General features: G+C 40.8%; 1 protein-coding gene across 1 annotated transcript in view; it reads left to right on the top strand.

Annotated features, from left to right (window-relative positions):
* The window catches only part of NUP133 (nucleoporin 133), a 167,659-nt gene extending 144,198 nt beyond the window's left edge, over positions 1–23,461 (top strand). Inside the window, exons 23-26 of the mRNA XM_083176459.1 lie at positions 2,069–2,149; positions 13,772–13,836; positions 19,209–19,297; positions 23,247–23,461. Of these exons, the coding sequence (XP_083032585.1) occupies positions 2,069–2,149; positions 13,772–13,836; positions 19,209–19,297; positions 23,247–23,383 (372 nt within the window). The 3' untranslated portion in view covers positions 23,384–23,461. The remainder of the gene's footprint in view (positions 1–2,068; positions 2,150–13,771; positions 13,837–19,208; positions 19,298–23,246) is intronic.
* The last annotated feature ends 1,215 nt before the right edge of the window (positions 23,462–24,676 follow it).

The raw sequence follows: 24,676 nt of genomic DNA, 5'->3' as shown, positions 1-24,676 counted from the left end.
CGCATCACATGCGATGCAACACGATTTTTGGGTTGTACAATGCCCTACGATGGAAAATGTGGGTGCCGTGATAATACACAAGTACCAAACTCTGCTTTGAAACCCTATGTGTCTGAATACAAATACATCATTTTACTCAGAAGCCGTATGACTTGATTCCCTAACAATGGGTCATTTGTTGAATTCATACTAATTCAAATGTTGTGACATGCTAAAAATAAAATAAAAAATTAAGTCTTCTGTTTTATTAGGCAGGTATGCACTTGGCATTTAGCACCCACTAAGTAACAGGGAATAAAAGTCTTATAGAATACAGGTTGGGGCTCCCAGATCCAAAATATTTGGGACCAGTATTTTGGTTATTGGATTTTTCTGCATTGTGTCATTTTTGTCTACATACATGAAATGCATTTGTTTCCTAAACACCTATACAGACATCCTTAAAGTAATTGTATGATGATTCTGTGCATTAAACAAAGGGCCTGATTCCATGTTTGGGGGTCTGCGCAAGCGCATATTTGCGAATGTGTGCAGACCCCGGCAAAGAACGGTTTTGCTGAGTTACACATTCGCCGGGCCGTTTGTTGTGGGAAGGGAGGGAGGGCCGGATGCGGTGACAGCACAGGACCATGGGAACGCCCACCGTTTTATGGTCATCCTTATGAAAACTCTGGGTGTCCCCATGGGTACGCGGATGGGTGGCTGACATCATTAGAAGTCAGTCATCTGCCCTGTCTTCGTCGTAGCGCTCATAAATAAAAGTAAAGCCAATTTTCATTGACTTTTATTTGCGATGGCAGGAGAATTCATTCGATGGTCGGCAACCATCAGATAGATTTCTCATACTAGCAGAGGCATGCAAGGGCATGTGTTCGTGTCATACATCCACTTGCATGTTACCGAGGAGAATTTGCGGCCAATTAGACGGGCGGCGTCTCAAGCGCTCGGTAAGCTGCAATGTTCGCAGACTACCAAGCCAGCCTAAATCAAAGTTCAAACATCAGTTGCACTTATAAGATTCAATATTGCAGGATATGCTGTATTTCAGAATGTATTTATTTATGGTACTTGTGTACTAGCACGGTGCCCACGATAATTAGTCGCCCGTTTTTTTTTTTATCGCATGCCATACACCCGATGGCATTTGATGCGATTTTGACCCATATACGATATTAAATTGTGTAAGCACCCTAATGGGTGCTTACAATGCTTAAATGCACCCCCACGCCACCCCCCCCCCCCCCCCCCCCCCCCCCCAAGTATAAACGTGAACCCGAAGCGTGGCGAGCGCAGCGGTACGCGTCCTACGACCTTTTCATACCCCCACTATCCACGTCGGCGTGGAGTTGATTTTATAAAGTGTGGCGAGCGCAGCAAGCCACCGAGCCCGAAGCGCAGCGAGGGGACGCGGATACCTGTGAAGCCCGCGAGGGGATGCGGATACCTGTGAAGGTATCCGCGGGGCTCGCTGCGCTCGCCACACTTTATAAAGTCAACTCCACGCTGACGTGGATAGTGGGGGTATGAAAAGGTCGTAGGAAGCGTACTGTCGCCCCTCGCGGGCTCGCTGCGCTCGCCACGCTTCGGGTTCACGTTTATACTTGGGGGGGTGGCGTGGGGGTGCGTTTAAGCATTGTAAGCACCCATTAGGGTGCTTATACAATTTATAATCGCATCCCATGGCATATACAATGGCATACAATTTTAAAATTGTGTGCCATCGTAGAACATTGGCCGATATCGCGTCGCATCGCATGCGATATGGTCTGCGATGCGTTGGGTGCCGTGCTAGTACACAAGTACCTTATTTATATATTTTCTTTTTTTCCTAAGCATATACAGTAGGTACATGTGATCTCAAGTGCACTTGTGTTTTTACTATGTAATATATTTTGTTTGGTAATACTCACACTTAAGATTTTTAGGCATAATGGGGCATATAGGCTTTAATAAAATATAGATGCACTAGATAAAGAATACCAACAAAAGGCCAGTGCATCATATCAGTTACATGGATTGCAGGCTAAAAATAATGGTGGTACTTCATGTTTCCTCTTTCATGTCACAGCTATACATAAGTCAGGAGAACAGAAGGGCAAATGAAAATGATTTCATGAAAGCACTTGATCTACTGGACTATATCAGTGAGGTATGCAAATCTTGTTTATGGTCACAGTTATGTATGTTTTTGCTTTATAGACCTCATTTGGAGGTTTATGAATGTACAGTATATCATATAGGACAGTGGTTCCCAAACTTTTTAAAATCACGGCACCCTGCCTAGAGCATCAGAATTTTTCCCATGGCACCCCTAGGCCAAAAGTTTCTTATTCAGAAATGTAAAAAAAATGAAGTAAATATGTCATACATAGGTTTAATTATGGGTGAGGAACAGGATCAGCTTCTGTTTGTCTACAGATTTTGTTATTGGCAGCCCCCAGCAATGGTTTTGCCTTTTACATTGACCATAAATAATTTGAATGGTTCCTGGAGCGCCAATCTAAGGCACCCTTGCAAGTGTCCCAAGGCACCCCAGGGAGCCACGGCACACAGTTTGGGAACCACTGATATAGGAGGATATGCAATTGCCCAGAGTCTGTGTTCGCTGGTGCCAGCTTTGCGGATGGGCTATTCAATTATCCCCAATAAAACAGTTTAGCATTGATTATGTTTTTCCTGCGTCCATAAATGAAAACTAATCCCAGAAAACTGCACCGTTTTCGCTCTAAAAAAGGTGCGGTTTCTCACCATAACACACTGGTTTAACTAAAGTTTTATTGTTCCTCAGTGAGAAAAACAAAATAGCAATCTAGCAAATATGATACCTTTTAATGGCTAACAAAAATAAATTTACAGGAAAAAAGAGATACTAGTAGGCGCCTCTTGCACACAAATGGACCAATTTATTAAGCTAATACATCATACATTAATTAAATTAAATCAATAAACACAGAAAAATGTACAAAAAAAGAGTATACGTAAGAATTAAAAAATAAGCATAAAAAGATTAAAAGACATGTGCAAAATTAAGCAGCTGATAAGGTGCGGTACATAGTTACCAGGTCCTGGTGTATTGGTTTTCTTTCATATGCGCATATGAAGCCAGGTATTGGTTCCCAATTCAGGGATAAATTGCCAGCACTTTGTAGGAGTAATAAACAGCTGTAGAGTAACCCAACAGGATATTTGTAATCCAAAGTAGGGATTTTCAAGCAGTTCTGTAATAGCCGGAAGAAAGATTAATTGATGCGCCAATGCGGTCGACACTTCTGTGTCGATGAAGACGACAGCCACAGGTCTTATATGTCGGTGGATGGTTTTAGCAGATCCCAATGTGGGGAAGAAAGCACGCCAAATGCCCTGCGTGCTGTGTCAGATGGTAACAGAGCAGCTGTACCGGCCAGACAGCCAAGTACGAGCCGCCGGACACTGACGCGGGCAGAGGCTGTTTATCGGTGAGAGTCTCGTCCGTTCTGCTACAGATGCGACAGCTACGTGCCGCAAAGAGTAAGGTGGCTGTATAAGGTCTTCAGTGACACTCCACTGCTGCGCCTGTCACTTGTTCGGATGGCGGCAGCAGGGCTCCTATTCAAGACGCGTTTCGCCGCGCTACGGCAGCTTCCTCAATTGAAAAAGCTGCCGTAGCGCGGCGAAACGCGTCTTGAATAGGAGCCCTGCTGCCGCCATCCGAACAAGTGAACCTGGAGGAAAATTCTCAATACTGAGCTTCATACTATTTCTCCTAACCTCGGTCCTTGATAACCGCTGACAGGCGCAGCAGTGGAGTGTCACTGAAGACCTTATACAGCCACCTTACTCTTTGCGGCACGTAGCTGTCGCATCTGTAGCAGAACGGACGAGACTCTCACCGCCTTTCCAATTTAACAAAAATAAATGTTGTTAAAATGCAAGCTTTCGAGACTTCTTCGGTCTCTTCCTCAGGCATGGTATAACAAGGTGTGTGAAGAACCACATATATATACACAGCAGAGTAGGAACAAGATGTGATAGATGGACATTCTTAAGATCAAAACAAAACAAAATAACAGAATGAGCTTGTAAATTGAGTCCTTAATTGGTTTGTAGATAAGTAGTGTGAAAGTTTTATTGTCTCTAAGTTGATGACAGACCAGAGTTAGAGCTCCGATGCCCTCACTCTCTCTGGGCCAGATTCCTCAGATGTTGTAGTGGGCCATAAATCCCTCGGATAGATTCAGTCCTGTGTTAAGGTTTAACTGAACCTTTGAATTTTCATGAGAAAATGTATGCTGTAATTTATGTACAGGTATTTGTAAGGAAACCTTGTTGCACATAGCGGATTGAGTGCATTTTGGGCATTGATATGTTACACTAATGGAGTTAGCAACATTGAAGTAAAATATAAATTACCACACTTGCAAACAATGAATTTTACTATTGGTATTATGCATGACACCTCATAAGTGACATAAGAGTTTATTTCAGACCTGATTGCTGGGCTGTGTATTTGAAAGCTGGCCGAGTATCGACTACGCATGGTTATGGATCATAGCATGGTTGCGCAAGCCATTCTGTGTAAAAATCCAGTTTCTTTATTATTTAATCGCTGGCCGTTTGCAAGTTGATTGACAGAAAGCCAGAGTTTGTGGGTGTTACCTGGCTGTGTACTGGGAGTGTCAGGGAAAACTCAGGCGTTCCCAAGGGAATGCGTGGAATGTCAGCTCCAGCCCTGATCAGCCTGTTTTCACTTTCATTCATTATGGGGTACTAAGGTCTTATAACCTTGGGGAATAGAGGTTATCCGACAGGAGACGGGCACATAACATTTTCTTCAACCAGGGTGTGCTGGCTCCTCCCCTCTACTTCCCCCTACTAGCCAGTTTTAGAAAATGTGCCCTCAGGAGAGGATGCACACTCCTGGAGCTCCAGAGAGTTTTTCTTCAATTTCTTTTAGTTTGTTATTTTCGGGTTGCTGTTTGGGCTTAACAGCTTCCCTGCGACGAGGGAAGCCGGGGGAAGGGACTGCTGCAGGCCTTTCAAGGAACCAAGCTGATCCCTGCTGCAGGTCCACCGACCTGAGAGGGTGCTGTTACCGTGGGCATTGCGCTGCAGCAAGCACACCCCCAGCTGCCGCACACCCCTGGCTCAGCCTGAAAACGTCGGTGGTGAGTAATAACCGGGTCCCCTCAGTGGGGACGCCGGTTTTATGTGCGGCATAATGGCGATGGCGGCGCGATGGCCCTGCACAGGGATCACACGCAGCTGTTTTAACACTGCAGCCACGCCGACAGACTGGATGCCAGGCATTGCCACTGGACCACCAGGGCATATACCGCTATGTGGGTCAATCCTTATTAAAGGGTTACCAGGCGCCAGTATAAATATTAGCATAGCCCGAGCGCCATTACAAGGGGCAGGGCTTAGCTCAGCGGTACCTGAGCGTGCCTGTACACTGCTTCCTGCTTCTTCTCATGCTGTGGGCGCCATTACAGCAGAGCAGAGATCACTCCTCAGCGCAGCCTTGAAGGGAGAGAGATCAGTCAGCAGAGACAGCAAGTATAGCGCTTGATAGCGCTTCTAGTGCGCTATAAGCCACTGATAGTACACAGTATTGATAATATTGGTGTCTGTGCATAAAAGCCAGTCTATCTAATCGGTAGACCAGGTTACAGGGTGCTGGTGTCCCCCATATTCCTCTGAGTCCCCCACTGCAGGTTAAGCAATTTTACTGCACATAGTGTGTTTAGATACATATATCCTACTGTATATTCACTGTGTGTGTGTTCAGCGTGACTGCAGTGTGTTTAAGGGGGTATTATTTTCTCCAACATGGTGAGAAAAATAACTTGCATGATTTGCAGCAACAAGTTTGCTGCTAGCTCCACATCACAGGTTGCATGTGAGCAATGTATGTCACCACAGCTCAGTAGCATGTCTCCGCAGCGCAGTAGCTCGCAGGCTGACTCCCAGGAACCTTCATGGGCCACTTGTATGAAAGCCATGTTAGAGACTGTCTCATCACAGCTGGCGACAAATAATTGGCAGACTAAGCAAGTCCAACAGGATTTAAAGGTCCTGTCAGCAAGGGTGGATAATCTTACACCCATGCCAGGGGTGTCCCGTAAAAGGGCACTTGATGCCGTGGCACCTGACTCCAATATGGATGATGGCGATGGTGACGCAGATGATATTGTAGATTCACAGGCGTCACAGTCTTGCATTCAAGGTACTGAAAACCTGTTTTCTTGCTGTTAGAGAAGTACTAGATTTACCTCTAGCCACACCAGTTGAATGTGACCCATTTTTTGTGTCACACAGAAGGCAAGACATAGTCTTTCCTGAACAGTCTGATTTAGAAGAGGTGTTCAAAGCTGCCTGGAAAAATCCAGAGAAACGCTTCACATTGTCCAAGCGTTTTAAATCTACCTTCCCTTGTGACCCCACGGGCAGGAAGGTGTGGGAGGAGCCCCCTATAGTGGATGCTTCTGTGTCCCGCCTTTCAAAAAAAGGTGGTGCTCCCAGTCCCAGGTACCAGTCCTTAAAGGACGCGGTTGATAGGAAACTAGATGGCACAGTAAAGGCTATGTATACAGCCAGTGGGGCATCTCAACGCCCGGTGCTTGCTAGTTGCTGGATGGCAAAAGCCATCTTCACATGGGCAGGCCAGATACAAGAAGACCTGTTGGGTGACATGGATGTACCTACGGTAGCTGAAAAGCTACGTCACATCCAGGACACAGCAAAGCTGATGTGCGAGGCACAAAAAGAGTTAGGTGCAATTAATGCCCGCAACTCGGCCATGGCTGTGTCGGCCCGCAGGGCCCTGTGGTTGCGGCAGTGGGTAGCTGACTCGGACTCCAAATGCAGCGTAGAGAGTCTCCCCTTCACAGGGGATAGGTTCTTTGGGAGTGAACTGGATGATTTGATATCAAAAGTTACGGCTGGTAAGTCCACATTCCTCCCATCAGCCTCCACCCCGGTAAGACGCCCTTTCACAGGGGGTTCACAGCTGTCCTTTCGGACCTCTAAATTCAGGTCCAAGGCCAGAGGAGGCTCCATCGCCAATAGAAGCGTCAGAGGTAAGCCTAGGAAGGCAGCGGCTGCTGCTACAAGAGACTGTAGCACAAGTGCAGCTACCCCTAAGTCTGCCGCATGACGGGCCACTCCCACCTCGGGATATCCCCGCGGTGGGGGCAAGACTGAGGTTCTTCAGTCACGTGTGGGATGCATCCGCCCTTGGGTCAGGGCCATTATTTCACACGGTTACAGGCTGGAGTTCGAAAGACCACCCCCTCAGAGATAATTCAGGTCGGGACTCCCTGCAGCAGCGGAGGATCGCAGTATCCTCAGACAAGCTGTACAAAAGCTGATCCTAGCACAGGTCATTATACCAGTGCCAGCTGCAGAAAGGAACAAGGGTTACTTTTCAAACCCATTTGTGGTTCCAAAACCAGATGGATCGGTTCGACCCATCTTAAATCTAAAGTCCCTGAACCCCTACTAGAGGGTGTTCAAATTCCAAATGGAATCCCTGAGGGCAGTGATTGCAGGTCTGGAGGAGGGAGAATATCTAGCGTCCATCGATGTACGCCAAATCTCCTGGCAGGGAGACGATTCGGGATACAGGACTGGATCCTGCTGACCACAGATGCCAGCCTTCATGGCTGGGGGGCAGTTGCACAGGGGATGCAATTCCAGGGCCGGTGGTCATACATGGAAACTCAGCTCCACATAAACATCTTGGAGCTGAGAGCTGTACACTATGCTCTTCTGGAGGCTCACTTCCTCCAGGAACATCAGGCGATAGAAGTCCAGTCGGACAATGCAACGACTGTTGCTTACATAAACCGCCAAGGCGGCACGAAGAGCAAAAGCGCGCATGAGAGAAGACTTCAAGATTCTGACCTGGGCAGAGATACATGCTGTTGCGATATCTGCCATCTTCATACCCGGGGTGGACAACTGGGAGGCGGACTTCCTGAGTCGTCACGACCCCCACCCCGGGGAATGGAGTCTACATCCTCAGGTGTTCGGAAGCATCGTAGATCTGTGGGGGCTCCCACAGATAGACTTAATGGCCTCAAGGACCAACCACAAGGTGGAAAGGTATTGCTCAAGGACAAGAGATCTTCAAGCAGAAGCAACAGATGCTCTGACCATGGACTGGTCATACGACCTAGTATACCTGTTCCCGCCCCTCCCCCTCTTGGGGAGAGTGTTACAGAGGATCAGACATCAGAGGGTGCAGGCAATCCTAATAGCACCGGATTGGCCCAGGAGAGCATGGTACGCAAGTCTGCAAAACATGCTGATAGAAGAACCGTGGCGGCTGCCTCTAAGAAGAGATCTTCTAGTACAAGGCCCCTTCGTCTACCAGGACTTAGGGCGTCTTCGTTTAACGGCCTGGAGGTTGAGCGGAACATCCTAGCTCTGAAGGGATTTCATTCCTTGGTCATAAACACTATGACCCAGGCCAGGAAGGCAGTGACGGCCTCGCACTACCATAAGATCTGGCAAAGATATGTGTCTTGGCGCGAGCACATGAGTTTTCCGCCAGCAGATTTTAAATTAGACCGTTTCCTGCATTTCTTGCAGGTGGGCCTTGATAAGGGACTCCGGCTGGGGTCTTTAAAAGTTCAAATATCGGCCCTTTCTGTCTCTTTTCAGAAAAAGTTAGCGGTCTATCCCGAAGTCCAAACCTTTTTGCAAGGCATTTTGAGAATACAGCCTCCATTTGTGGCGCCAATGGCACCTTGGGACCTAGATGTTGTCCTGAAGTACCTTCAGTCAGCCTGGTTTGAACCAGTGGACACATTGACTTGAAATACCTCACCTGGAAGACGGTGACGCTACTGGCTCTGGCCTCGGCCAGAAGAGTTTCTGAGCTTGGTGCTCTCTCTTGTAAGAGTCCTTACTTGATTTTCCATCAAGACAGGGCGGAACTTCGGACAAGACAGCAGTTCCTGCCTAAAGTGGTCTCTGCGTTCCATATGAACCAGCCGATTGTGGTTCCCTCTTGTTTAAGACATAAGGATATTCCTGAGTCACTTGATGTGGTTAGAATCCTGCAGATCTACGTTAGGAGAACATCAAGGATCCATAAGACGGAGTGTCTTTTTGTGTTGTATGACGCACAAAAGAAAGGCTACCCGGCATCGAAACAATCGATTGCTAGATGGGTTCGTTCCACTATACAGCAAGCATATGTGGCAGCCCATTTGACTATTCCGGCCTCAGTGAGAGCTCACTCCACTAGAGCCGTAGGAGCATCCTGGGCGGCTGCTAGGGGTGTGTCAGCATTGCAGCTATGTAGAGTTGCCACCTGGTCTGGTCAACACACTTTCGTCAAATTTTATAAATTTGACACCGTGGCCAGGGATGATACCCAGTTTGGGCAGGCGGTGTTGCAACAGGCTCCGCACGTTCCCGCCCTTTCTGGAAGCTTTGGGACCTCCCCAAAGTTATAAGACCTCAGTACCCCATAATGAATGAAAGTGAAAATAGGATTTTAATACCTACCGTTAAATCCTTTTCACTGAATTCATATGGGGTACTGAGCGCCCGCCTCAGTGCGGTGCTCTGTTTGCACAGGTTGTAATCCTGTTATTGCCTTCTTGCTAATTGCAATTTCTGGCATTCTGTAAAGTTATTGGTCCGTTGACCTGTTTAGGAGCAGCTGAGTTTTGGTGACTAATTGCTCCACAAAAATCTTAATATAATAACACAATGACGGGGTTAACTACGTTTAGTTGAGAGAGTTGTTGTGTTTTGTTGTGGTGTGCTGGTGCAAATCTCACCACCTTATCTTAATGCTAATTCCTACCTCACATACGTTATCCTTCCTTCGGGCACAGTTTCTTAACTGGCTAGTAGGGGGAAGTAGAGGGGAGGAGCCAGAACACCCTGGTTGAAGAAAATGTTATGTGCCTGTCTCCTGTCGGATACCCTCTATTCCCCAAGGTTATAAGACCTCAGTACCCCATATGAATTCATTGAAAAGGATTTACCGGTAGGTATTAAAATCCTATTTTTTGCATCGGCCTAGTAGGTTCTGGGTTACACACACAAACTGGGAAAATCATTGGATGGCGAGTGAGTTTCAAATGGATTTGCATCTACTGTATTCGCCGATCTGCAATTATTTTTGCAGGCTTGCATAGGGTGGGGCTTCATTCTGGCATGGCGGCTATCTGATTGCAGGGCTTTGACAAATTAGCAGAGACGCTATCTGGTCTGAATAACCCCTTTAGTTTATAAAGGTGATCAAGTCGATTGGGGGTACTGTGTGGCATAATGTAGCTCAACATTGTGACATTATGGGAATGAGGACACCATTATGGTTCATATAATAATCTAGGCAACTACTTGAGGTTCTAGTATTGTTCAGAAAATAAACTACAGTAGGCCACTATTTTGGCTTAATAAATGAACTGCTACAGAGATTTGTCCCACTAGAAGCATTGGGACTAATGTTGCTATAGTATCCACAAGGTTCCAGCAACATCCCTGGTTTTGAGCAAAGCTAGACCATAAGTTTCACATCAATATGTATACATTACTTCATTTTCAGTAATGATACCCCATTTGCAGTCATCAGGGTGTAATATTTTCCTTTTATTGTGGTAGATCACCATATAGGTGTCTCTGATCTGCAAGCACTGGAGAAATCAATCGATGGTAGCCGACCATCTCCCTGCCTGCGAATGGAGGATTATGTAAATCAGTGGTTTTTAACCTCGGTCCTCAAGTACCCCCAACAGTGCATGTTTTCCAGGCCTCCACACAGAATCACAGGTGAATTAATTAGCTCCACTTGTGATCTTTTAAAATGTGTCAGTGAATAACGAGTGAACCTGTGCAACTGCCAGGAGACCTAGAAAACATGCACTGTTGGGGGTCCTTGAGGACCGAGGTTGAGAACCACTGATGTAAATCATCCATTCGCAGGCGTGCGGGTCAATCAGAATAAGGTCCTTAGTGTAAGGCAGCACTTGGAGGGGTGTTAGGCTGTGAGCCTGGAAGTTAGGTTAAGTATACTTACAGTACCTGCCCTCTGTCAGAATTCTGAATCCGAATCCCCTTCGGGATACACACATAAATCAGTCCAATTCTATGCATATACAGTGATCTCGTGTAAATGTGAAGAAAATCACGCATTCTGAGTCTGCCACATCTGAGACCCAAGTGTCCCAAGCTTTTTGATTGAAGGAGCAGCAGCCATAACCCAAAGCCCCTGCTTGGTGTAGTAAATTGGACTGAAATCAGACTAATTTCTTCATACACTTCATAGTCCTAACTCTTTCAGCACATAGAGAGTACAATGTATCTGGATTTGTTCAGTTGGTGTTTTTTATTTTGTTTCTAAAGTTTTATCTGGATGCACTGGGTTGAGTTTCATGGATCATGTAAACCATTCAAGGACAGCCCTTTTTGGATGAGGTTTCTAGAAAGGCAAAAAGGCTTGGCTAGCCAATATCACAAGTTTAAAGATGTAGGTCTCAAGAATAAAGCATATTTGTACTGTCCGAGCTTACACCCATAAGCCTTAACATTAAAATCACTGCCAAGTGTTGTCATGGCACCAATCAAGGCATGGGATATAGGCAGCAAGTGGTAGAAAAAAGTTCTCTTAAACCCAATGCAATAACACAACATTTAGCTGTAATATATGGGACAAGCCAAGTATAACTAATACCCCTTTCACACAGAAAATGAAATACCCGGGTGAAGCAGTTCCACCCGGGAATTTCATTAAATACACGGGTCCTTTTTCTGTGTGAAAGGGCACACCCGTGTCGTAAATCCCGTGTCTCCGACCCGGGAAATGACCAGGGTCGAGGACACGGGATTTATGACCCGTGTTGACCCTTTCACACAGAAGAAATACCCGTGTTATTCAGCAAATTACCAGGTAGAAATTTTCAACCCGGTAATTTTGTTCTTCTGTGTGAAGGGGGGTCAGGCTGCTCCCGGCAAATTGACACGGCATTTAAAATGCCGTGTATTTGCCGGGATTTTCAGACTTTTCTGTCTGAAAGGGGTATTAGTTTTGTAAAGACAACTTCTACTTGATCCCATCAACTCCAAATCAAAGGCTTTTTTTTTTTTGTATGTTAATGAAAATCTATGAGAAATAGCTATAATTTAACTTGTCAACCTAGTGAACTTGAGTCGCAGCTACAGGTATATATTTTTTTTCAGTAGGATGATGCGCCCTGCCACATAATAAAAATTGTTCAGGAATGGTTTGAGGACAATAACAAAGAATTTAAGGTGTTAACTGGTGCTCCTGCTCTCCCTATGATGTAAACTGGACCCGAATTGAATGTTGTTTGCGACTGAGTCTGTCTTTTGAGCTTGTGGACTTTGTATACAAAGTGATAGACTGTATAAGGCAAAAATAATAAATTACCAAAAAATTGAAACACATGGTTTATGTATGGGTTCTATGTCTTTACATGAAACGCTGGGCTTTCCCGTGGTCTGTGCAACCCCCCGCCACCGCCGCCCGCACTGCTAGAGGCAAGCGGATGTGTGAATATGTATTTCACTGTGCCTGCTTGCACCATGTGTCTGCACATGTGCAGACATGCACCTGCGCAGAAACAAAACATCGGTCCCCCATTCGAACGCAAATGACCGAAGAAATCAGGATAACCCCCTAAGTCCCTGGTCAGTTGCAGGGTCATAGAGCTGTGAGAATTTTGCCAGCTTGCTAGAACTGGCTATTTATTGGGTCACATGTCTGAAAGCAGCATTAGCTTAAAGCATATGTCCACATTCTGTTAAGGTTTCCTTTTGCATGTGTTTTCATTTTAATCATTTTGCTATGGTATGCTGTGAGACAAAGTGACTGCACACTAGCATGTTCCTCTACTTATCTGACACTATAAACTATAGGAAGAGAAAACTGCATATGTAGTTCAGTACCTGCAAATATATATAAAATGGAGATGGTTTCTTACTAAATAGCTACACAATCAAGTTCGAAACATAGCATTTGATAGCAGATAATAATCATGTGGACCATCAATGCTGTCCTAAAGATATGTACATGCACACAAACTCTAGTGTTCATTGTTGTTTGAGTCTGATTTCCCCACACACACTGGTAGGGTAACTGAGTTCCCAGAGAGAACTGGGAGTCATGGTAGGAACAGAACCTCAGTTCTGTGAGGCAGTAATGCTAGGTATATGGTCTCTAGGTTGACAGGTTGAGGTATCTAGGTTTACAGTCAAAAGGTTAACCACTATCCAACAATCAAAAGGTTGAAACATAAAAACTGTCCACATGCATTAGGTCGCCATGGTCAAAATGACGACGTAAAAAAGGTCAACATGAGTTTTTCAATATTCCTTTTTTTTTTTTACGTACCTGTTCATACTTTGTATGGCGTGTCAAGCCAGAGGACGTGGAACATTTTTACGGTGTCTAATATGAAAAAATCATATTGACCTTCTTCGATGGATCTTTTGACCATATCCACTTAATGCATGTCGACCTTTTGAGTGAAAACTAATAGTAGTCGACCTTGACGCTGTTGACCAATTTACCCATACCCATAATGTTAACCATTACACATACTATCCATAGCTGCCATTGAGCGTTTTGCTAATAAGTTTTAAGGTGGTTTGAATCTAGCAAGTGTAGGCATATTTATTGATTTATTGACAAGGTTTGGTTGCTTATAAATGTGTAAATTAGCTATATATGTGATCTTTGTTCCTCTTATCTCCTAATCTAAACATTCTGAAGACCAATCTTCTCTGCTTTCTTTAAAAAAAAAAAAAGGATGAAGAAGTGGATATAGAAGAATTGAAGCTGGAAATACTGTGCAGAGCTGTAAAGAGAGACGCGTGAGTTTTGCATATTTCAGATGTCCTCTCTTTTCACTTTATGATCCACTTGCAAGCAAAGTTAGATGGGGAATTCAATTAGCTGCAGGGCCGGCGCTACCAGAGGATGCAAAGCAGGTAGGCGCCGGGCAGGAGAGGCGCTGTCCTGCTCTGCATCCTCTGCTGGCGAATCGTAAATCTAGTTTGACCGCTAAGCGCAGTACTTGTAATAGTACTTGCGCTATGTCCCCGCCCTCCCATCGCCGCCGTTAGGACACCGGCAACGCAGGTTTGATAGATTAGGAGATGCGCTATCCCCTGCTTCAGCGCACGGGGATAGCGCATTTACACATCAACGCCACTTCATAAATCTACCCCAGTGCTCCCTCCAGGCTCCTACCTGTCCTAAACATCAGATGAGAGGCCAGGTCAGCACGCAGCAGCAGCAGTAGTACTGTACGTGCGAAAAGGGGCGGAGCTTCGCGGATGGAGGGGGCGGGCTACATGGAACAGAAGGGGCGGAGCTATGAAGGTGCAAGACTGAACACACAGGAGCGGATGAGCAGCTACCAGGAGAGTAAAGTGTGAGTGTAATGCTACTAATGTCAGCAACTGGTGGCACGTTCAATAGGCAGCGCTACTAATGTCGGCAACTGGTGTGGGCATGTATATAGGCAGTGCTGCTACTGTTGTCAACTGGTGTGGGCATATTTGTATAGGCAGCGCCACTAATGTCGGCAACTATTGTGGGCACGTGTATAGTCAGCGCTACTGATGTCAGCAACTGGTGTGGGCACGTCTATAGGCAGCACTACTAATGTTGGCAACTATTGTGGGCACATGTATAGTCAGCGCTACTAATGTCGGCAACTGGTGTGGGCACGTCTATAGGCAACACTACTAATGTTGGCAACTATTGTGGGCACGTGTATAGGCAACACTACTAATGTTGGCAACTATTGTGGGCACGTGTATAGTCAGCGCTACTAATGTCGGCAACTATTGTGGGCACGTGTATAGTCAGTGCTACTTATGTCGGCAACTGGTGTGGGCACATGTATAAGCAGCACTACTAATGCTGTGAGCATGTGTGTAGACAGCGCTACTAATGTCAGCAACTATTGTGGGCACGTGTATAGGCAGCGATACTACTGTCGGCAACTGGTGTGAGCATGTGTATAAGCAGTGCTACTACTGTCGGCAGCTGGTGTGGGCATATGGTTAGACAGTGCTACTGGTGTGGGCACGTGTATAGGCAGCGATACTAATCTCGGCAACTGGTGTGGGCATGTGTATAGGCAGTGCTGCTACTGTTGTCAACTGGTGTGGGCATATTTGTATAGGCAGTGCTACTAATGTCAGCAACTAGTGTTGGCACTTGTATACTACTGTCGGCAACTGGTGTGGGCACGTGTATAGGCAGCGCTACTGCTGTCGGCAACTGGTGTGGGCATATTTGAATAGGCAGTGCTACTAATGTCGGCAACTCGTGTTGGCTTCTGGTTACGCAGCACTACTATTGTCGGCAACTAGTGTGGGCATATTTGAATAGGCAGTGCTACTAATGTCGGCAACTGGTGTTGGCATATAATTATGCAGCACTACTTATGTCGGCAACTGGTGTGGGCATGTGTATAGGCAGCGCTACCGCTGTCGGCAACTGGTGTGTGCACGTGTATAGGCAGTGTTACTACTGTCGGCAACTGGTGTGGTCATATGGTTACACAGTGCTACTAATGTTGGCAACTGGTGTGAGCACTATGTATAAGCAGAGCAACTACTTTTGGCAACTGGTGTGGGCATTATGAATAAGCAGCCCTTCAAATATGGGCATATGCAGGAGTTCTCGGGGCATTATGTGTAGCATAATGTGTGTCAATGTCATATGGGCATTGTGGTGCATGGCATATTTTTTAAGGGGAATTAGGATGTGTGGCATAATGTGTAATGGGCATTATGGTGTGCTGCATATTATGTAAGGGGCATCATGATGTGTGGTATAATGTGTAATGGGCATTGAGGTGTGAAGCATAATGTGTTATGGGGATTAAGGTGTAATTGGTACTTTTATGTGACCAAGCCCCTTCCTCATGAAGCCACGCTCCTACATTTTTTAGCACGCATGCGGCGCGAACTCTCCCTCTATTTTAACTCATGGCACCAAAATTGTGCTACTATGTGGTGTAATTTGGAGTGAGAGTACTATTGTGTGCCCATTCCCCTTCCTTGTGAGATCACACGTTTTTGTTTCGGTGGGCGCTGTCCCTTTGCAAAGCTTGGGTGGGCGCAAATTTATAGTTTGCAGGAGGGCGCCGAACCCCCTAGCACCAGCGCTGATTAACTGCTAACTGATTTGGCAATAATTCTTCATAGAATTACCGTAAAAGTTGTACAACCAATCCCTTTTGTACATCCCCCTGAATATGAGTAATTAGACATTTTGAATTCTTTTTAATTGGACAGTAAAAACATGTCGTGTCATTTTTTGGGTCAAAAAGTGCAAAATGTTGGAAATTGTGGCACAGGGTATTGGACTGCTGGTGTTGTTTTTATTCTTGCTGGTGGGAGTTATAACTTTTTTTTGGGGGGGGGGGTTGAGTGGCTTAAAATATTTACTTTACCTTTTGTTGTTGTTGTTGTTATTATTACCTTTTAAGAGACTTCTGTATGGTTTCCCTATATTAGTTTAGCTTTTTTACAGTCCGTTTCCACATTTTCACCTACAATTTTACCTTGCATTATTGGCAAAAATGATCACTCAAATCCCATTTTTTCACATTTTGCAGTTCAATAAGTACAAACACATGAACACCCACAAAAAGCTGCTTTTTTATGCAAAAGATAGTTTGAATGCAGTAATATTACCAACAGGGCCGGCCTTAGGCATAGGCCAACTAGGCAATTGCCTAGGGCATTTGGAATGCCTAGGGGCATCAGCAGCTTCTGCTGATTAAAATGATATGCAGCATGCCTATATTCTGTGTGTGAGTGAGGCTGTATCTGCATATGAAATAGTGTATTAATGGAAATCACTGTAACATAGCATTCGTTATGCAGGTACAGCCACAGTCGCACACAGAATAAAGGCATGCTGCATATCATTTTAATCAGCAGAAGCTCCTTGTGTGTGCTGGTCATAACAATGCAAATAAGACGAATTTTCAGCAAAAAAGGCACCGAATGGGTGTGCTGGTTCTATTTAAAATATTGCGGGTAGGGACACCAAAATGATGACTGCTATGATGAGGGTTGATGGTGCTGGGAAAGGGGAGACGGAACTAGTGGCAGTGCTAGGGGGCAACAGTCAAAATCTTGCCTAGGGCGTAATTTAGGCTAGGGCCGGCTCTGATTACCAAGTTTCTCTCTGCACATGTTACATCTGCCCCACCTGCAGTGCACATGGTTTTGTCAATTTTGAGAACAAATTTGTACTGCGATCAGATCTGAATAAGGGCCTTAATGTGAGATGACCTAAGAGTCACAAATACATAGCATAAGTTAGGCCTAATAAAGTAGTATATCTTCTTTCAGTTGTGACCAGGAAATGCTTCCCTATTCAGTAGCAGCTCTGACAATTGGATTTTAGTTGTCTCAATAAACAGTTCTACTTAGAACATACTGCACACTATAAAATATACACCATCATTAATGTTATCTTTCATTTTATGGTGTTACTAGGTATTCAAAGGGGAAAACTTCAATAATTGTAAATAAAATATGCATTACTGTTGTTGTGAAGTTATTTACAACTCATGTTTTCATTTCACTACTGGCTTCCGAGTTAATGGGATATCCCAAGGGGACCACAATGCCGCAGTAGATTACATTTAGATAACTGAATTCCAGCCTTAAAATGCTATGCTTTTGTGTGAAAAGCAACTCCTCACACCACATTTTTCTTTATGAAACACTATCCTACGTTCTGTGACGAGAAGCATTTCTGTTTGTGTATTGTTTTGAATTTTGTATTGTTTGTGTATTGTATTTTTGGAGATTTTTTATATTTAACTTGATTATTTTCATTTATTTAGTGGTTGTGTAGAATTTCATCCTGGTATTACATATATCTGAATAATAATTTTAATATGAAATACAGATGTATGCTCACATTCAATCCTGTTCATAATTGCATAGCCTCTAAATGCCCTACAACTATATTGCCATAGTTTTGTTTTTTTATTCCCTTAAATGATTAGGTGAGTGAAGGCAGCTTATTAAAAAAAAAAAAAAGGTGTTTTACCTTAATCGGCTGTTCTTTCCGTATGCCATCTGTAGTGATCTCTTGCACTGGAACATTAGCCAGTGATTGGATGAAGACAGGTTCCCAATGTCTAGGTGGCCAGTAACTGATTTTGCACTGGAAATGCACTGCGGGTGTCTAAAGCCACATGGCATAAGGACAGCTTGGACATCCTGGAACTTAATCTTAAAGGCCCCCATACATTACACGATTTGGGCCCAATTTCACCCAGTTCCGGGCAGAGAAATCAGGTGACAAATCACAAGTGTATGACAGCCAGTCCCGAGCGCATCGGAACGGAAGATTTCTTATGTGCAGCCATCATCTGCACATCGCATAAGATACTGTGCAGGGATCTGGGTCTGGCATGTGGGGAATTGGGTCTATTGTGTGGTGGGGGGAGTTGAAAAATCCAGTTCAAAGGACTGGGTAGCCAATGATTGGCTGAGAAAGCTTTGTCTGGCCAATTAGCGGCCGTCCAGTCTTTTGACTGCAGGTCCCCGGGCTTACATGTGATAAATCGCATCAATTTGTTGATCAATCAAGCAGACACTGAGGCACATGATGTAAGAATGACTTAGTGATTCAATAAAAGCTTTGAAATTGTCCAAATGAACCAATGCTTTCCTTACTCATGACACAAAATCCTTCTGGTCACAAATACCCATCTAAACTGTTTAAGGATAGTGTAAATGCTACTTAACAACTCTCTTTAGGGTTATTCAAAGACTAATACAGGTTTAGTATCCTGTATCCGAGTATCCAAAAACAGAAATATTTCAAAAACCATGTTTTTTTCCAGAATATTTTGGATTTTTTTTGTTGTTGTTTCCCGCTGCCCCCTTTTTGATATTCACCACGTTCCACGGCGGGTTTCAGGATCCTCTTCTGCGGCATCTCAGGTCCCTGGGGTGCGAGCACATGCAATGCACCCCTAGGACCACTGAAGAAGATCCTGAAGGCTGCTGTGGAGTGGACCCTGGGGGACCATCAGGGGGACCAGGTAAGATTGTTACAAAAAAAATCTCAAAAAACTGAAAAATCCCTTATCCGAAATGCTTGGGGTCCCGAGCATTTCGGATAAGGGATACTCAACCTGTACATCCGCACAACTTCTGTTTTTGTAAGTATTTAATGATATGCTTATTTACAGATGGACTACATTGGATGGGAAAGACGACCCAATAGAAGCAGCAAGAGACTCGGTTTTAATTAAAGTGCTTCAAAAGTTACTTAACGAAGGTATATAAACTCTATACTGGATACACTGGGGGTGATCATGCATACATTTTATTCTACAGGTCCTTTAAGATATATAGAGAGAGAGAGAGAGGTAGATATAATAGATAGATAGAAAGATATAATAGATAGAAAGATATAATAGATAGAAAGATATAATAGATAGAAAGATATAATAGATAGAAAGATATAATAGATAGAAAGATATAATAGATAGATAGATATAATAGATAGATAGATAGATATAATAGATAGATATAATAGATAGATAGATATGATAGATAGATAGATATAATAGATAGATAGATATAATAGATAGATATAATATATAGATAGATATAATAGATAGAGATAGATAGATATAGATAGATATAATAGATAGATATAATAGATAGATAGATATAATAGATGGATAGATATAATAGATGGATAGATATATTAGATAGATAGATATAATAGATAGATAGATATAATAGATAGATAGATATAATAGATAGATAGATATAATAGATAGATAGATATAATAGATAGATAGATATAATAGATAGATAGATAGATAGATAGATATAATAGATAGATATGATAGATATAATAGATAGATAGATATAATAGATAGATATAATATATAGATAGATATAATAGAGATAGATAGATAGATAGATAGATAGATAGATAGATATAATAGATAGATAGATATAATAGATAGATAGATATAATAGATATAATAGATAGATAGATATAATAGATAGATAGATAGATATAATAGATAGATAGATATAATAGATAGATAGATATAATAGATAGATAGATATAATAGATAGATAGATATAATAGATAGATAGATAGAGAGAGATAGAGAGAGATAGAGAGAGATAGAGAGAGATAGAGAGAGATAGAGAGAGATAGAGAGAGATAGAGAGAGATAGAGAGAGATAGAGAGAGATAGAGAGAGATAGAGAGAGATAGATAGAGATAGATAGATATAGATAGATAGATAGATAGATATAGATATAATATATAGATATAATATATAGATAGATATAATAGATAGAGATAGATAGATATAATAGATAGATAGATATAATAGATAGATAGATATAATAGATAGATAGATATAATAGATAGATAGATATAATAGATAGAGATAGATAGATATAGATAGATAGATAGATATAATAGATAGATATAATAGATAGATAGATATAATAGATAGATAGATATAATAGATAGATAGATATAATAGATAGATAGATATAATAGATAGATAGATATAATAGATAGAGATAGATAGATATAGATAGATAGATAGATATAATAGATAGATAGATATAATAGATAGATAGATATAATAGATAGATAGATATAATAGATAGATATAATAGATAGATAGATATAATAGATAGATATAATAGATAGATAGATAGATATAATAGATAGATAGATATAATAGATAGATAGATATAATAGATAGATAGATATAATAGATAGATAGATATAATAGATAGATAGATATAATAGATAGATATAATATATAGATAGATATAATAGATAGAGATAGATATAATAGATAGATAGATATAATAGATAGATATACTATACAGATAGATATAATAGATAGAGATAGATAGATATAATAGATAGATATAATAGATAGATAGATATAATAGATAGATAGATATAATAGATAGATAGATAGATATAATAGATAGATAGATAGATATAATAGATAGATAGATAGATATAATAGATAGATAGATAGATATAATAGATAGATAGATATATATAGATATAATATATAGATATAATATATAGATATAATATATAGATAGATATAATAGATAGAGATAGATAGATATAATAGATAGATAGAGATAGATAGATAGATAGATAGATATAATAGATAGATAGATATAATAGATAGATAGATATAATAGATAGATAGATATAATAGATAGAGATAGATAGATATAGATAGATAGATAGATATAATAGATAGATAGATATAATAGATAGATAGATATAATAGATAGATATAATAGATAGAGATAGATAGATATAGATAGATAGATAGATATAATAGATAGATAGATATAATAGATAGATAGATATAATAGATAGATAGATATAATAGATAGATATAATAGATAGATATAATAGATAGATAGATATAATAGATAGATAGATATAATAGATAGATAGATATAATAGATAGATATAATATATAGATAGATATAATAGATAGAGATAGATATAATAGATAGATAGATATAATAGATAGATATACTATACAGATAGATATAATAGATAGAGATAGATAGATATAATAGATAGATAGATATAATAGATAGATAGATATAATAGATAGATAGATATAATAGATAGATAGATATGATAGATAGATATAATAGATAGATAGATATATATAGATATAATATATAGATATAATATATAGATATAATATATAGATATAATATATAGATATAATATATAGATAGATATAATAGATAGAGATAGATAGATATAATAGATAGATAGAGATAGATAGATAGATATAATAGATAGATAGAGATAGATAGATAGATATAATAGATAGATAGATAGATATAATAGATAGATAGATATAGAAAGAAAGAGGGGAGCTGAGGTCCTTAAACAAAAAAGGACTTTTTATCACAGTTTGATAGTTTTTTTTAAATTGAGCAGCTATACTACTATACATTTGTTTTCATTTTTGTATAGGTTCTATATACACACACAATAGAGATAGATATATATATATATGCGCCGTTTCCTATTTTTTTCGGTGGGTGCTCCCACCCCCACAGACTACCACCCCCCCCCCACACACACACACACACGCACACACTACCACACACACACACCCCCTCCCCTCAGTGCCTATGTATATACACATCTCCTATTAAAAGTGCTTTTATGTACAGTAAGTTTTTTACTGTGGGAGCTGTTTACCAATAAACTGATATAATTTACTTGGTTTGTGTACTTGGTTTAATACTTTATACTATTATTTAGGTTTTAATTTTGTTAATACGCTGTGTATAAGTTACATTATGATTTTATGTTGTCTGTTCTTGTCCCGATAATAAGGGTATACATTGTATAGACATTATTTAAAGATTGGGTCTAAATTACTGCTGTATGTATGGTCATAAAATACATATATTAGTGCGGTTTAACTTCTATTATTGTATTGTTTACTAAACACAAATAATATTGTTGATTTTTTTTTTTTTTAAGTGTTAATAAAAAAATAACAATTTTTTTTCTTTATAGAGAAACCAATTCATTAAGTGTTTTATGAGTCATTTTTACATATCAATTGTTATATGGAGCTCTTAGATTATTTCGATCTGCATAAGTGTAAATTCTGCCACACTAGCATGTTTTACTCTTAAGGCTCCTGACTGACTGGGCTGATTAATTGGATTAAAAGTGGCCATATGTGTTTGATGTCTGATCCTATGCGCAGTCCCGTGCACATTGAATTTGAGTTGGAGGTTGGATATCTATCTAGATATATGAATTTTTTTTAAATTAAGACACTGTTCTTGTTTTGTTTTAAGTTGTGATAGAATAGCAGTTTCATGATTCATGTCCTGTTTGGATAAATATCAGTAGTCATGCCATAATGTGATCATATCAAATCAGCACAATTACATTTTAAGCTGAAGGTTCTAAATTTAAAATGTGTGTAATTGTTAAATTATACTAATAACTGTTAACATAAACATCTAAATATCAGTACTTGGGTTTTAATAGTAAGTTAAAGCTAGTTTTTAAATCAGTATGCAGTTGTATCTTTTAGGTGTCTTTAGATGTCCTATTACTTGTATGTGTTATGAGTTTATCTAATGATTATACACATGTATTGTTTAAAACCTTTGTATTCGTAAATCATTTTGCATAATTGTTTTTATGCTTGTTTTCTCAGGCAAAGATCTTAAGGATTACTTACCAGATGTAAATATCTTGCTTCAGTCAGATGAACTTGGCCATTTAAAGTCCGATCGATGGTTTGAATTTGTCCTCAAAGCAAACTATGAATATTTTTTGCAAGAACATGTATAATGTGTTGACAATGCTGTTTTGAACATTTTCACTTTTCTTAATCGTTTAATAAAATATGCCTTTAACGTTTTGGTTTAATTTTTTTAAATAGACTACTTTTTTTTTTTCCTTCCATTGTGGTATTTGAAAAGCCAAACAGTATAATTTACAATTTTCATATGTAAAACTACAGATTGTTAGTTTAATTTTTTTATAATCCTATGTCTTCATTGACCTAAAAAGCAAAAATGTTCCTGCATCGAAACCCCTAAGAACAGCAAGTTAACTTTCTGAAGATTGCCTTCATCTTGTCCCCTAGATGGATTCCTTTCTTCCTGGGGTCCACAGTAAACAGACGATTCCTCCACAGGTCATTAATCTGGGCTGTAATTCTGCTTGGGAATACAAGCATGATCCTGGATGAGGGTTTTAATGCATCAACTATTTTATAATATGCCATGCCAATCACACCATGTATCTATTAGAGTGAAGAAAACACTTGAAAAGCATTATAATGTAGAGTTTACATTGTTATTGATGCAGCCTGTTTACCCAAAAAAGTTACTGCCAAAATGACAGTAGCTGTGTGTGTGTGTGTGTGTATGTATATATATATATATATATATATATATATATATATATATATATATATATATATATATATATATATATATATATATATAATTTCCCGATGCAGAATACTGCATATTCATGTCATGGAGTACAATTTGCTATATTCTCAGATTTAATTTCCAATGTGATATTTAACTAGAAAAGGATATGAAAAAAATGTAAGAATGAAATAACTAACCTTTTATGAGGCAAGCAGAGAGTCTTCGCAGTGATGTACACTTTAGGAATACCTACTCCCATTGATGCCCTGTCCCTTGGATGCAGACTGGCTTGCATATTTTTTTCTCCTTTTGTCTTGGCCAGCTGCCTGATAAAACAACTTGATCCAGCAGCTGAGAAGGTCACAAGTTAAGTAAGTTGACTTGAATCCAGTTTGTAGATTAAAAAGTCCAAATAGTCCATGCCCTCCACCCCCTTTAGTTTTCTACTCCTACTACACTGAAGGCTGAACATGTTTGGAAGAATAGACTTATTAAGGAAACCGAGATTGCAACCTTGAAACAGACCAGCACTGAATTAAACTTAGTCTTCAGCTGTACTGCAGCTGTCATAGTGGCAAACGTTCCTCGATATTGCTGTACTAGATAAAACTAGAAAACTTCATTTAGAATTATTGCTTAACCTTTATCATTGGTTTAGGTATTTATTTTAGTTGAATAACTTAGTCTGAATTTTTTTTTA

This window comes from Crinia signifera, chromosome 3, assembly GCF_055691185.1.
Source record: "Crinia signifera chromosome 3, ASM5569118v1, whole genome shotgun sequence".
NCBI lineage: Eukaryota > Metazoa > Chordata > Amphibia > Anura > Myobatrachidae > Crinia > Crinia signifera.
Note: the sequence above shows the minus strand (reverse complement) of the source record. Positions and strands in the feature narration are given on the sequence as shown.